Genomic DNA, 16,344 nt, shown 5'->3' on the forward strand with positions numbered 1-16,344 from the left:
CTTGTTTAGAGTTCCAATTTATGATCACACGTTTAAACAGTCATATAGCACATAATCTTTTCTTAAAACCCAGTTGTGTTTTTAAGCTGAAACAATGCTGGTGTTTCAGTGATCCACAATGATCCACAAGGGAAGACTGTACCTGTGACAAAAGCATGGTGAGTTCACTTCCCAGAACGGAGCAGCTCCTGTTGTTATGCATGACTATTTGTATCTCCACCATTCTCCTTAAGTCTGCTTGGGAGTTTGTTGTTTACTGAAATGGTGTATGCTTACTGAAATGTTTATTGAAATGCTGATGTTGAGTTTGATGTTCTATTGTCTGAGCATCATGAGCTGCTTTGGGCACAATTTTTTTTTTGGTGGGGGGGGAGGGAACAACATACAAAAATCACCACCATCATAATTAGCTGTACACTCTATGATGGCCAGAGGGACTATAGGAAGAAAAGGAGTGACCCGCCTCTCATAATGCTCTCACAAATAAACAAGTTCACACAAATACACAGACATAGCCCACTCCATGAAAAGTGACCCTGAAAATGCCTTAGACAAATAATGACAAGCAATTCTGTTTCCCACCCCTACCAACTACCAACAATTGGCAAGTTCTTACACACACACACACACACACACGCCTGCAAAAACTAGTGAGAGAGTCCCCAAGCTCTAACTCCCCATCCCTCACTACTCACAAAATGATTTTGCAATCCCTTGCTGCTGAGATGATCTAGAGTTGCAGCTTTAAAAGAAAGCAAAATTATACACCCCCCCCCTCTCTCTGACACACACACACCCAGATGTCCAAACATCAAACAGGCACTACAATTAGTGAAGACCCCAAAAGATTATAATAATGCCTGATATTCTGATAACCCTGTTACATAGGTTGCTTTTATTAAGCACCTTGCAAATGCAGTGTAGCAGGAGAAATGAGCATTTAAAGGAGAGTTTAAGTCAAGCTCATAAACAGCTTCTCTCCTGGTAGGCTCTGGCAAGTAGGAATAACCTCTGGTTGACTAGGCAGAGAAACTTTTACAAGCCAGAAGAAAGAAAATTCCCCTCTTTTCCTTCAGGCTACCCATGCTTCAAAAGACTATCATAGGTGATCTGCAGGCAAGCGAGTGAGTTTTGTGGACTCTCAGAAGTCTGGTTTAAGGTACAAGAACACACTAGCTTGGCAGTGGCTAATCACAAGCCTCAGCAGAAGACCTGACGCCCTATGAAAAGGCACATGAATGAAACTCTACTGCGTGTGCTTGTCAAGAACATCGGCAGAGTGAGACTCTCGGCCCCAGAGAGCGCCCCCAACAGCCAGCTAATTTAGGGAGCAGCTCCCAGAAAGCGCTCCCACCTCCCTACTTCACACACTGCTACTTACTCATTCCGGATTTCCGGGTCATTATGGCAGGAATGACACATGGCACTGAAGCGGGACACAAAGAAGTCGTACCGGCGATGATAGGAAGGCGTATCTTCCTCAATGTTTGCAAATTTGACAAACTGCACGAGAGGAGGGAGGAAGCAGCAGGGTTAGGTATAGCTTCCAAACAAATTAACAATCTGGTGCTTAGCATCCCCCAGCCCCAAAATGCCACGCTTTCCAATTATGGTTAAAATTACTGCTGTCTATTTTTTATAGCATGAACATGACTTAACAACTGAACAACAACAAGTATAAGTGGGAGGGAACACAGGAAGATTCCTTTCGTTGTTCTTGCTCACTTGTCTAATAGTTTACGACTGGTTATCCCTACATTGTCAACCCCTCTCTTTGGGGTGGAAGAGTTCAAACATAAGGTTTCCCACAAGGTCAACTTTCTCTTGATTTCCTGAATCCTGATCTTTTTCTTTAAAGATCGCCACACCTTTTTCCTGTAGCAAACTTTTCTTCTGACTGTGCCTCCATGTGGTCAGACCTGGTGTTTCTATCTCTGGGCAAGTGGTGACCAGAAGCAGGGCCTTTTCTGTGTTTGCACCCCCACTGTGGAACACCCACTCCAGATACGTACACCAGGCACCTATCCTATTAAGTTTTAGAAGCTAAATCAAATCATTTTTATGTGCCTGGGCTTTTAAGAAGCAGTGGCACTGATTTTTGGTGTTGACTTGAAACATTACCACTATGTTGTTTGTACTGTTGAATTGTTTATACTGTGTTCTGCTGTTAGATTGATTTTGTATTTTGGTTTTATTGGGTTTTTTAATATTATATTTTTGGAAGCTGCCTTGTAAATCACTTCGAAATTAAAAGGCAAGATATAAATATTTTAAACATATTCAAAATATGTAGCCCAAGGGAGATCCAGAGTCAGCACTGGAGCTGAACCAGCCCAGGCTCCGTGGGCTGTCCTCTCAGACCAGCCCCATCCATTTGGTCCCAGGGAGCATCTATCCTCATACCAAGTCTGACTCTCCAGCTGCCATCTACATTTTAGCTGCGTGTCGCCTTGCTGTAATATGCTGCTGACCTTTAGAAACAAAGTGATTGGGATTATGTTACTGTGAAACTGTATCGCCAGTGGTAGCATGACAGCCAGACTGCAGAAGCACAAGGCACTCTCAAAGCTCATCACTAATACAGCAGTGATGATGAAGTAACACAATATATTTCATTCAGCAAATAAGGACAAGCTGAACTTCCATTTAAAGGCCTGCACAGATCTTCTGAAAAAATAGAAAAAACAAATTTCTAGCCCTTGTGGTGACACAGAAACCTGAAATACAGGCAAGCAGCACATTTGAATGGAACACCCAGTGAGCAGAAGCAGGATCTTAAGGTCTCCAGAGTTTCACCCATGACCGAGGATACGCTCGACGTGCTTCAGCTATTGGTCAGTATAGAAATGCAATATATAAATAAATTCTAGGGGTAGGTTGGTCAAACAGAAAGTAAGTCTCCTGAAAGGGTTTTATACACACTTTGTTAGCAGCCAACTCCATCAGAACCATGGCTGTGGGGGAAGGCAGCTCCATCCTTCCTAACCTGTTGCCCTGGAGAAGTCCTGAGCAGGGCCTTCCTTAATCCAGCTACAGTTCTGTTCTTTGGAAGGAGCTGGCGCTTTCTTCCTCCCCTCTCTATGCTTAAAAGCTGGTTTGCCCACCAGTAGCCTCTTTTCTAAGAGGGGCAGAATCAGTTTTGCAGGGCCCACCAGTCAGTAATGGAGGACATGCTCATGGGCAACAATTGGCTTGCTTGAATCGGAATTAGGACAGCACTTTGCTTGTTTTTGGAAACTAAGGGCGCAGCCCCATGGGCAGCTCCCTCATGAGATGGAAGCCTCGGAACTTGGAGGCTTTCACATATCCAATGCCCTGCTGAGCTGCTGCCAGCAGGGTAGGACCGACGGAGGTGATTTTCACCTCTCTGTTTTCTGTGCTTCCCGTTTTTCCCTAGATGGGCCTCTGAGCCCATCTAGAGGGGGGGCACTGGCAATGGCAGGACTGGGGCTGGAGAAGCCAAAGGACGCCTCGTATCTTGACCTCTCCCCTCCTTGCCCACCAGCACGTCCCCTTTCTGACCTCTCTGAGGCCACTTTTGCAACCTCATAAGCAGCCGTCGCAGTTCTTTGCACAGCTGCTACTGGGTGGGGGGGGGGATCAGATACAGGAGTCCCCCTTCTGAGGTTGTAGCAGTACCTACGGCCTTGGAACGGGGACTCTGAAGAATCTTTTGTTCCCTAGGGTGCTCTCCTAGGACCAGAGGATTGCTCTCTAAGTCACCTGTGCTTTTTTCTGTTATTTATCAACAGATCCTGCAAGGGTTCTGACAGGTTAAAAAGATTAAACAAGTTGAAGGATGTAAGTGGATTAAGCGTGGATTCACTGCTGCCTCTCAGCTCAAGGTTGATGGTTGGACTGCACTGTCAGGCAAGTGGAACCTGACTGCCATCTCCTGAGATGCTGGTATCCTCACTTTTAATTCCTGAACATCCCAGGCACAATCCTATCATACACACAGGACGATGACTCAGGAAACCAGGCAGCCTAGTGGCTGGATCACACCGCCAGGATGCTTCCACACACAGAGGTCTGTGGGTAACCGTGCTGCCACCTGCCTCTCACAATCCACATGCTTTACACAGTTCCTCCAAAGCCCTTGCCAGGGAACAAAACAGGTGTCAGACTATGGCGACTAAGGCAAGTTCACTCACTGAGTTGGTCCCCAGGACTTGCAGCCTGGGCTCTCCAGACTCCAGCAGCTTGGCCACCATGTGGAGGAAGCTCTCCACAAACGGCTTGATGCTTTGGGAATGGCAAGCCATGAGGAGCTGGTCCAGGGCTTCCATGGCAATGAAGACATACCTGAGAGGCAATTGAAAACAGAGAGAGATAAGTGCAGGCCTCTTAGGAAAACAGCCTTATGCGTCAGCCCCAAAACATTCCTTCTAGTTGGCCTGTACACACATACCCATGTGAATAATCTGTGGCGCACAGACAGCCAAAGAGAAATAAGAACCCACCAGCTTCCCATTTACAAATGTTGCCCCGCATGCTTGTTGGGGGAGATTGTTATTTGCTGAAGGGAACAGAAATGGCTTTCCATGACAGGTGAGTACTGAAACCACAAACATTGCCAGGGTAAAAATAAGTAACACAATTAGAAGTAAGGGAATTATTTGAGTCTTACCCATAGCGGTGTCTGACAACATCCCTGCTGAGCCTCTCTGCTAAATAGGCACCAATTCGATCAAGCTTCTCTGGGGCAGATACAGCATAGAAGGTCAGTTTCTCCATATCGGCTTTGACAAGACCATCCTAAGCAGATGAGAGTCCCAGAAATGTAAATGCAATTGCAGCAATTAGGGTTTGTAAAGCTTCTGTCCCTCAGTTCCTCCTTCCTCTGCTTTTCAGTGACATCCGGGACTGCTTCAACTAAAGATGGCTGGCAGGTGGTAAAGAACTGCACACAACTCAGCTGTGCCTTTTATTTCAGTACCCTGACTAAACATGGTCCTTTGCCATCTGAGGCATAGAATGCAGAAACAGGAACATACAATGAGAGCAAAAATAACAAATTTGTTGTAAGCTGCCTAGAACTACTGGAATATTTATATTTCTATTGTATTTTATATTTCTATTTATAGGTTTTAATTGTAGCAGTTTTAACGTTGTAAGGCCGCCTTGAGTCCCAGTATTGGGAAAAAGGCGGGATATAAATAAATATAATAATAATAATAATAATATAAATGTTTTAAATAAATAAAATAAATCTGAGCCCCACTTTTTGAAAAAGTTTTTTTTTAAAGCAAGTCCTTGCTGCATGGGAATGGGGAAACCTTGCTCAAGTTTGCCACATATTTTTAAATGGCTACCTGAGGGCTCCTACACTTAAGCAGTACAGCTGGAGTGGTCCTCTATTTCTGAATAATAAAAAATATTAAAATGCAAAATGCAAAAAAAAAAGTTAACAAAATTTCACTGGCCTGGCTGGGGATGAGGGTGGAAGACTTGTGTCATTCATCTTGAGTGATGTCACAGGCGCTATCCAGTAGGTGTCCATGGTCCAATGGTCTTATAGGTCCCTTCCAACCCTACTATTCTATGATTCTATGACACGTGTGCAGCTATAGTCCATACACCATTAACAACTGCAATTGAAGCACTAGCAGGAGGGGGGAAATTGCATTTTCCCAGTGAAAAAACACAGCTGATTGGATGCTGGAAAAATGGAATACACAAGCTCACTGAATTCCCTGCAACAAGCGGCCCTACTCTGTGTGCCTCCACTGCTGGAGGCATGGACAGAGGCAGTAAGATCAAAGGCCTTCTCTATGGTGGCTCCCATCTCTGCAATTCCCTCTCAAAGGAGATTCCCCTGGTTGACTCCTTTCTTTATGCATAGAAAAGCTTTTGAAATTCCGGAAGGTTGGCTCAAGCTGGTCTTCACTGACTGCTGCTCGGGCTGTTGATTTTAGGGCTTGGGGTGCGGCTTCCAAGTTGTATTTAAATACCAGAGCCCAATAAGGCTAGCTTAAGCAGAGTACACATTTTAAAGTAAGATTTAAATAAAATTAAACAAATGAACACAAATGAAACACACATCACAAAGTCCGGTGATATGTGTGGATGCTTGCTAAGAGTGACATTCCCAACTGGGGGATGTGAAGCCAGAATTTTGGAATGACAAAGTCGCCAGCTGGCCACCCTTATGAAGACATATCTAAAATGCTGCCCCCTTCATGGATCACTGCCTTGTTGTGGCGAAGGGACTTGAGTAACTCAGTGAAGCCATAAGCAGGAAGCCCAGGGCGCTGCCCTTTATCCTTCTGACTGGCTGTGAGCTCACCAGGAGCTTCTGAGAGCTCCAACTGAATTGGAGGGGTGTGGCCTGAGTACTCCCAGCAGCTGACTGGGCGGGAAGCTTCAGTCTGTTTCCCGCTCCCAGCTGAGCAGAGCAGAGCAGAGCAAGCTGCTCCAGCTGGTCCAGGGACTACAGAAGCAGACAAGCTCCCAGAGAGCGAGCGAACAGAGCGAGCGAACAGGGGGAGCAAACAGGAGTTGGCCAGGGGAGTTGCAGTGGTTGAAGAGACAAAGGAGACAAAGGAGACAGAGGCTAAGAGGTAAGTGGGTTGCAGGAAGCCCAGGGCGCTGCCCTTTATCCTTCTGACTGGCTGTGAGCTCACCAGGAGCTTCTGAGAGCTCCAACTGAATTGGAGGGGTGTGGCCTGAGTACTCCCAGCAGCTGAGTGGGCGGGAAGCTTCAGTCTGTTTCCCGCCTCCCAGCTGAGCAGAGCAGAGCAGAGCAAGCTGCTCCAGCTGGTCCAGGGACTACAGAAGCAGGCAAGCTCCCAGAGAGTGAGTGACCAGAGTGAGAGGAAAGGGGGAGCAAACAGGAGTTGGCCAGGGGAGTTCGGCAGGGGAGGTCAAGGGGGAGGCCCCTAACATTTTTTTTTTTTAACTAACTTTTTCCCATTTATTTGTCTTGTAACACACACTTCCACACCAGTGGGACTCTGCTTTTAACCTCTACTGAGTAGAGGAGCAGGCACAGGCTAGTCTAGAACAATCACAAAGCTAGACACAAAAAGGGAAACGGGGCTATGGAAGGACAAGACTCTCCAGTGGTGGTGACCTGCAAGGTGTGTGCCATGTTTGTTTTCTTGCCTGAGAACAACATGGCCTACACCTGCAACAAGTGCAAGTTGATCACGCTGCTGGAGGAAAAAGTAAGTGGACTGGAGCGGCGACTGTCAACCCTCCGGGGAATAAGAGAACACGAAGAGTTCTTGGACAGAATGGGGGAACTACAGCAGCAAAGGGCAGACCAGAAGCTTGAAGAGCAACAGCAAGATGAGGCAGAAGTGGGAAATGCTGAGGAGAAGAAAAATGGAGTAGAGGATACTCCTTGGAAAACGGTGACAGTTAGGAGAAGAAAAACTAGACGCCACTCTGCACCAGTGGAAGCGGTGGAGCTGTGGAACCGATTCCAGGTACTTGCAGATGAGACTGGAGGACAGCCTGCAGAGGAAGAATCACAGGGGAACCTGCATGAGAGTGAGCAAGAGGCTAAAGGTCAGTCAAACAGAGGCGATGAAACCCAGGCCTACAAGAAGAAGAAGAGAAGAGTGGTAGTAGTGGGAGACTCCTTGCTGCGTGGGATCGAGACCCAAGTATGTCGCGAAGACCCGTGGACTCGCCAGGTATGTTGTCTCCCGGGAGGACAGATTAGAGACGTGACTGAAAGGTTGCCTGCACTCATAAAGCCCACTGACAGGTATCCCTTTCTTCTCATCCATGTGGGAACAAATGATACCGCCAAGCGGAGCTACGAAGAGATCACGTCAGACTTTGAAGCTTTGGGAAGGAAACTCAAGAACTTTGGGGCCCAGATAGTTTTCTCATCCATCCTTCCAGTAGTTAGAAGAGGGATAGAAAGGGAACGAAAAATACTCCGGGTGAATGACTGGCTACGAAGGTGGTGCCGACGAGAGAGATTTGGATTCTGGGACCACGGGCTATACTTCCTGGAAGATGGACTGTTGGCTAGGGATGGGTTGCACCTCACAAAGGCTGGGAAAAATGTGTTTGGCCACAGCATGAAGAACTTCATCAGGAGGGCTTTAAACTGAATCCTACGGGGAAGGGAGATGTAATGTTGGGGGTAACAATGGACGTAGGCGCATGCACTGCAATGGAGAGAACAGCGCTGATAGCGCCCAATAATAGTCTTCAGACACATGTAGGAAGAAAGCCAGACTATGAAGCACATGGTCTTCGATGTCTATATACTAATGCCCAGAGTATGGGAAACAAACAGAACGAACTTGAACTCTTAATACAGGAGGGAAATTATGACTTGATAGGTATAACTGAGACTTGGTGGGATGACTCTCATGACTGGAATACAGCAGTTGAAGGATATAACTTGTTCAAAAAGAACAGGAGGAACAGAAAGGGAGGCGGGGTTGCACTGTATGTGAAAAATACATATCTCTGCACAGAAATACAGGAGGAGGAGCTTGGTAGCCCCATCGAGAGCATCTGGGTTGAAATAAATGGAGCAAAGAATAAAAGGAACCTGGTGGTCGGAGTCTACTACCGGCCACCCAATCAAGGAGAAGCCAAGGATGAAACTTTTGAAAAGCAAATAGCCAATGTTTTAAGGAAGCATGATGTAGTAGTAATGGGGGACTTCAATTTCCCCGATATTTGTTGGGAGACAAATTCTGCAAAACATGGCCCCTCCAGGAAATTCCTGACTTGTGTGGCGGATAACTTCCTCCTACAGAAAGTAGAGGAAGGAACTAGAGGATCGGCTATCCTTGACTTGATCCTAACCAACAGAGATGACTTAGTGGATAAAGTAGCTGTTACAGGAACTCTGGGGGAAAGCGACCATGTTGTACTTGAGTTCTTGGTTCTAAGGGAAGCAAAAGCCGAGTGTACTCAAACGCGTACCCTGGATTTTAGGAAAGCTGATTTTAATAAACTCAGAACAATGATCAGTAAGGTCCCATGGCAAACAATGCTAGCGAGAAAAGGAGTCCAAGATGGGTGGGAACTTTTAAAAAAGGAAATTCTCAAGGCACAATCACAAACAATTCCAACAAGAAGAAAAGGTGGAAGACAACAGAAGAAGCCAATGTGGCTTCACAAAAAGCTTAGGGATGACCTGAAAACAAAAAAGGACACATATAGGAAGTGGAAAGAAGGCCAAGTAACAAAGGAAGAGTACAGGCAGGTAGCACAGAATTGCAGGGATGGCGTCAGGAAGGCTAAAGCGGAGAACGAGGTGAGGTTAGCGAGGGATGCTAAAAACAACAAAAAGGCTTTCTTCAGCTACGTGCATAGTAAAAGGCAGAGGAAAGAAATGGTTGTTCAGCTATTAAATAAGGATGGCAAAATGATAACAGATGACAAAGAAAAGGCAGAGGTGCTCAATTCCTACTTTGGCTCAGTCTTCTCCCAAAAGAGGGTCTATGACCCCCCTGGCAAAGGCGAAGTACAGGCTGAAGGGGCAGGATTGCAGCTTGAGATCGACAGGCATATGGTCAAGGAACACCTCATTACTTTGAATGAGTTCAAATCTCCAGGGCCAGATGAACTGCATCCTAGAGTAATAAAGGAACTGGCAGAAGAACTCTCAGAACCGCTGTCTATTCTCTTTGAGAAATCATGGAGGACCGGGGAAGTGCCAGATGACTGGAGGAGGGCTAACGTTGTCCCTATCTTCAAAAAGGGTAAAAAGGAGGAACCTGGGAACTACAGACCAGTCAGTCTGACATCAATCCCTGGGAAAATTCTGGAGCAGATCATAAAGCAATCCATCTGGAAGCACCTTGACAACAATGCCGTGATTACTCGAAGCCAACATGGATTTGTCAAAAACAAGTCCTTCCAGACAAATCTGATCTCATTTTTTGATCAAGTCACCTCCCTTGTAGACCGTGGGAATGCTGTAGACATCATATACCTCGACTTCAGCAAAGCTTTCGACAAAGTGCCCCATGATATCCTGATGAGCAAACTTGCTCGAAGTGGGCTAGATGAAACAACGATCATGTGGATCCACAGTTGGCTACAGGATCGGACTCAAAGAGTGCTTATCAATGGGACCTTCTCAAGCTGGGGAGAGGTAACGAGTGGGGTACCGCAGGGCTCAGTCCTGGGCCCAGTGCTCTTCAACATTTTTATGAATGACTTGGAGGAGGAGGTGCAGGGAATGCTGATCAAATTTGCAGATGACACAAAATTGGGAGGGATAGCTAATACTTTGGAAGACAGAAACAAAATTCAAAGTGATCTGGATAGACTGGAGTGCTGGGCAGAAAACAACAGAATGGCATTTAATAGGGACAAATGCCAAGTTCTGCACCTAGGAAAAAGAAACCAAATGCACAGTTACAAGATGGGGGATACGTGGCTCAACCACACTACGAGCGAGAAGGATCTTGGAATTGTCGTCGATCACAAGCTGAATATGAGCCAACAATGTGATGTGGCTGCAAAAAAGGCAAATGCTATTTTGGGCTGCATTCATAGAAGCATCGCTTCCAAATCCCGGGAAGTACTAGTTCCCCTCTACTCAGCACTGGTTAGGCCTCATCTGGAGTACTGTGTCCAGTTCTGGGCACCACACTTTAAGAAGGATGCAGACAAGCTGGAGAGGGTTCAAAGGAGGGCAACAAAGATGATCAGGGGACTGGAAACAAAGCCCTATGAAGAGAGACTGAAAGAACTGGGCATGTTTAGCCTTGAGAAGAGAAGACTGAGGGGAGATATGATAGCACTCTTCAAGTACTTGAAAGGTTGTCACAGAGAAGAAGGCCAGGATCTCTTCTTGATCATCCCAGAGTGCAGGACACGGAATAATGGGCTCAAGTTACAGGAAGCCAGATTCCGGTTGAACATCAGGAAAAACTTCCTGAGTGTCAGAGCAATACGGCAATGGAACCAATTACCTGGGGAGGTGGTGGGCTCTCCCACACTGGAGGCCTTTAAGACGAGGCTGGACAGCCATTTGTCAGGGATGCTCTGACTTGGATTCCTGCATTGAGCAGGGGGTTGGACTCGATGGCCTTGTAGGCCCCTTCCAACCCTACTATTCTATGATTCTATGATTCTATGATTCTATGCCGTGCAGGGCCACCCAAGACGGACAGGTCATGGCAGAGAGTTCTGACAAAATGTGGTCCACCGGAGAAGGAAATGGCAACCCACTCCAGTATTCTTGCCAAGAAAACCCCATGGAACGTATCACAAGGCGAAAAGATATGACGCCGGAAGATGAGCCCCTCAGGTCGGAAGGTGTCCAATATACTACTGGGGAAGAGCAGAGGGTATTTTCAAGTAGTGCCAGAAAGAGTGAAGCGGCTGGGCCAAAGCCAAAAGGCTTTGTGGATGTGTCTGGTGGTGAAAAGAAAGTCCGATGCTGTAAAGAACAATATTGTTTAGGAACCTGGAATGTAAGATCAATGAATCAAGGTAAGCTGGAGGTGGTCAAACATGAGATGGCGAGACTGAACATCGACATCTTGGGAATCAGCGAACTGAAATGGACAAGCATGGGTGAACTTAATTCAGGTGACCATCATATCTACTACTGTGGGCAAGAATCCCTTAGAAGAAATGGAGTAGCACTCATAGTCAACAAAAGGGTAGGAAAAGCAGTACTGGGGTACAATCTTAAAAATGATAGAATGATCTCAGTACGAATCCAAGGCAAACCATTCAACATCACAGTAATTCAAGTCTATGCCCCAACCACAGAGGCCGAAGAAGCTGAGGCTGATCGGTTCTATGAAGACCTACAACACCTTCTAGAACTAACACCCAAAAAAGATGTCCTCTTCATCATAGGGGATTGGAATGCTAAAGTGTGAAGTCAAGAAATCACCGGGATAACAGGCAAGCATGGCCTTGGTGTACAAAATGAAGCAGGACAAAGGCTAATAGAGTTTTGCCAAGAGAATACGCTGATCATAGCAAACACTCTTTTCCAACAGCACAAGAGGCGACTCTACACATGGACATCACCGGATGGTCAATATCGAAATCAGATTGATTATGTCCTTTGCAGCCAAAGATGGAGAAGCTCTATACAGTCAGTAAAAACAAGACCTGGAGCTGACTGTGGCTCAGATCATGAGCTTCTTGTTGCAAAAATCTGGCTTAAATTGAAGAACGTAGGGGAAACTACTAAACCATTCAGGTAGGACCTAAATCATATCCCTTATGAATATACAGTGGAGGTGAGGAATAGATTTAAGGGATTAGACCTGATAGACAGAGTGCCTGAGGAACTATGGACGGAGGTCCGTAACACTGATCAGGAGGCAGCAATTCAATCCATCCCAAAGAAAAAGAAATGCAAGAAAGCCAAGTGGCTGTCTGATGAGGCTTTACAAGTAGCTGAGGAAAGGGAAGCGAAAAGCAAGGGAGAAAGGGGAAGATATATCCAACTGAATGCAGAGTTCCAGAGAATAGCAAGGAGAGACAAGAAGGCCTTCTTAAATGAACAATGCAAAGAAATCGAGGAAAACAACAGAATGGGAAAGACTAGAGATCTCTTCAAGAAAATCGGAGATCTCAAGGGAACGTTTTGTGCAAAGACGGGCATGATAAAGGACAAAGGAGGCAGGGACCTAACAGAAGCAGATGAGATTAAGAAGAGGTGGAAAGAATACACAGAAGAACTATACCGGAAAGATCTGAATGTCCCTGATAGCCATGAGAGTGCCGTCACTGAACGTGAGCCGGACATCCTCGAGAGTGAAGTCAAGTGGGCCTTAGGAAGCATTACTAACAACAAAGCTAGCAGAGATGACAGTATTCCAGCTGAGCTATTTAAAATCCTAAAAGATGATGCTGTTAAAGTGCTGCACTCAATATGCCAACACATTTGGAACACTCAACAGCGGCCACAACACTAGAAAAGGTCAGTTTACATTCCAATTCCAAAGAAGGGCAACGCCAAAGAGTGTTCAAACTACCGCACAATTGTGCTCATTTCACATGCCAGCAAGGTGATGCTCAAAATCCGACAAGCTAGGCTTCAGCAGCATGTGAACCGAGAACTACCGGAAGTACAAGCTGGATTCCGAAGAGGCAGAGGAACTAGAGATCAAATCACCAACTTTCGCTGGATCATGGAGAAAGCAAGAGAATTCCAGAAAAACGTCTATTTCTGCTTCATTGACTACACTAAAGCCTTTCATTGTGTGGATCACAACAAACTGTGGCAAATTCTGAAAGAGATGGGAGTACCAGACCACTGTACCTGTCTCCTGAGAAACCTGTACGAGGATCAAGAAGCAACAGTAAGAACCGAATATGGAACAACCGATTGGTTCAAAATTGAGAACGGAGTACGACAAGGCTGCATACTGTCGCCCTGCTTATTTAACTTATATGCAGAGTACATCGTGAGAAACGCCAGGTTGGATGACTCACAGCTCAGAATGAAGATTGCTGGGAGAATTATCAACAACCTCAGATACGCAGATGATACCACCTTAATGGCAGAAAGCGAAGAGGATCTAAAGAGCCTCTTGTTGAGGGTGAAAGAGGAGAGTGCAAAAGATGGTTTGAAATTCCACATTAACAAAACGAAGATCATGGCATCTGGCTCCATCACTTCCTGGCATATGGAAGGGGAAGAAATGGAAGCAGTGACAGATTTTATTTTCTTGGGCTCCAAGATCACCGCAGACGGTGACTGTAGCCATGAAATTAAAAGACGCTTGCTCCTTGGGAGGAAAGCTATGGCAAACCTAGACAGCAGAGTAAGAAGCAGAGACATCACCTTGCCGACAAAGGTCCACATAATCAAAGCTATGGTTTTCCCAGTAGTAATGTATGGCTGTGAGAGCTGGACTATAAGGAAGGCTGAGCGCCGAAGAATTGATGCTTTCGAACTGTGGTGCTGGAGAAGACTCTTACGAGTCCCCTGGACTGCGAGGAGGTCAAATCAGTCCATCCTAAAGGAAATCAACCCTGAGTGCTCATTGGAAGGACAGATACTGAAGCTGAAGCTGAAATATTTTGGCCACCTAATGCGAAGAGAAAACTCTCTGGAAAAGACCCTGATGCTGGGAAAGACTGAAGGCAAAAGGAGAAGGGGACGGCAGAGGATGAGATGGCTAGATAGCATCACGGATGCAATGAATATGAACTTGAGCACGCTCCGGGAGAGAGCGCAGGACAGGAAGGCCTGGCGTGCTATGGTCCATGGGGTCACGAAGAGTCGGACACGACTGAACAACTGAACAACAACAACAACAACAACAACTAAAATGCTGCAGGTCCTCACTTACTTTGGGGTCTTCGGGGAATATGTTATCCACCAGGCGCTTGTAACGAGGACGCAAGGCAGCACAGCAGCAGCAGACTCCTGCAAAAACAATTGCTGTGAGAATCAAGCTCTTATGAAATGGAGGCTTTATTTCAAAAAGGAATCTCCATTTGGAATACCACCAAGCAGATGATGTGCAGCTTCTGATGTATACACACTTTCATGAGAAAATGTCTCTTATATGTGGTAGGTTCAAGATATTAACCATCATTTTAATGGTGGAAAACAATGCAGCAACTAGATGCAAAAGGTTAGGTACAATAGTAAGTGATTGTGAAGACCTGATCTCCTCCCAGGTCCTCCTGATTCTAGATTTCAGATCATAACACCATGGAAAAAACATGCAGCTTTAAACCTGTTTCAGATCATAAGGGATAGCTTATCATGCTGAGGAACATCCCTTATCATGGTTAGGAACACGCTTCCTAATGTAGAACATGATGCAGCTTTACTCTTATAGATACCTAAACACATGTACAGAGTATGTAGTTGCTGCTTATAAAAATATTTCACGCACCCGCACACGTTATTTGAACTGCACAGTAAATCCAGTCACTGCAGGGAGATCTGCAGGTATGCGAGATCAGCATGTAGGAAGTTGGAAATATCCTTGGAAATCAAGGGAGCAGTTCTGCACATACCTAAGCACCATATCCCAGAGAGGTTCACCTGGGACCTATGTTATGGTCTTTTGGGCACCAGGTGAAGACCTTTATATTCTCCTAGGCATTTTTATTGCTTTAAATCTATTATTGTATTTTAGATCTTTACACTGCTGCTGGCTTTTACTCTGGTTTTATATTGTAGTTTTAAACTTTTAAAAGTATTAAACTATGTTTTATCACATTGCTGTATTTTATGGTTTAAACTATTGTGAACCACCAGAGCGCTTCAGCTATTTGGTACAGAACTACAGAACTTCTATACTTTTGGTATAGAAATGTAGTAACAAAAGAATAAACAAAATATTCACAATGAGAGACCTGGGAAACATGGGGTAGAACTTCAATGTGTCTCTTATTCACCAGCAGAAAACTGTGGCATCACCTCACTAAAGGGGTTTTTCCATGGAATCCACAATATTTGGAAGGAGGTCTAGAACATCCCACTAAAGGCTTCTGGAAATGTTAACCTTTAACTGTACCTCTGTGCTTCCAGGTAGGCAATCTTTCTCCTTCTCTCTCTGCATATTTCTACCTTTAGTCTCTAGGTTAAGCAAACTAACTTCCAAAGCATCAAATTTTCAAGTTTTCAACATAAAATACATTAGCAGAGTGATTAGACACTCTATAACATCAAGAAAACATCTACGCTACCAACCAAATAGGCACTAAGGCTAAATATATATATATATATATATATATATTTAGCCTTAGTGCCTATTTGGTTGGTAGCGTAGATGTTTTCTTGATGTTATAGAGTGTCTAATCACTCTGCTAATATATATATATATATATATATATATATATATATATATATATTATATATATATATTATATATATATATATATAGTATATATATATATATAATATATATATATATATTATATACTATATTATATATACTATATAATATACTATAATATACTATTATAATATATAATATATACTATAATATACTATTATAATATATAATATTAATATAATATTAATATACTATATTATAGTATATATATATATATAATATATATATATATTATATATATATATATATATACTATAATATAGTATATTAATATTATATTAATATTATATATTATAATAGTATATTATAGTATATGTATGTATATGTATATATATATATATATATATATATATATATATATAGTAACATGCCAGCAATTAGTCCACACAGTAAGGACATAAATATACCTGGAGAGTACATGTCTGGGGAAAAGGAAACAAGCAAGAATATGTTTGAAATTATATCTGCAGTAAAATTAACAACACAATTTACTCCATGTGAAAGTTTTGAACAGAAGATTCACATGAACACTTTTTTAGAATGCCTATGATTTTCTTCTAATTGACTCTTTCAAATAAGAAAT

General features: G+C 44.2%; 1 protein-coding gene across 2 annotated transcripts in view; it reads right to left on the reverse strand.

Moving 5' to 3' along the window:
* Window positions 1-16,344, reverse strand: part of LOC146346474 (protein EFR3 homolog A) — a 62,814-nt gene that overhangs the window by 31,688 nt on the left and 14,782 nt on the right. For both annotated transcript variants that reach the window (XM_084848513.1, XM_084848512.1), the window contains exons 3-6: window positions 14,259-14,335; window positions 4,631-4,758; window positions 4,155-4,305; window positions 1,382-1,503 (exon numbers count right to left, since the gene is read on the reverse strand). In XM_084848513.1, the coding sequence (XP_084704639.1) occupies window positions 1,382-1,503; window positions 4,155-4,305; window positions 4,631-4,758; window positions 14,259-14,335 (478 nt within the window). The remainder of the gene's footprint in view (window positions 1-1,381; window positions 1,504-4,154; window positions 4,306-4,630; window positions 4,759-14,258; window positions 14,336-16,344) is intronic.

Source organism: Heloderma suspectum, chromosome 4, assembly GCF_057233095.1.
Source record: "Heloderma suspectum isolate Gila_16-S chromosome 4, 16-S_ref, whole genome shotgun sequence".
Classification (NCBI taxonomy): domain Eukaryota; kingdom Metazoa; phylum Chordata; class Lepidosauria; order Squamata; family Helodermatidae; genus Heloderma; species Heloderma suspectum.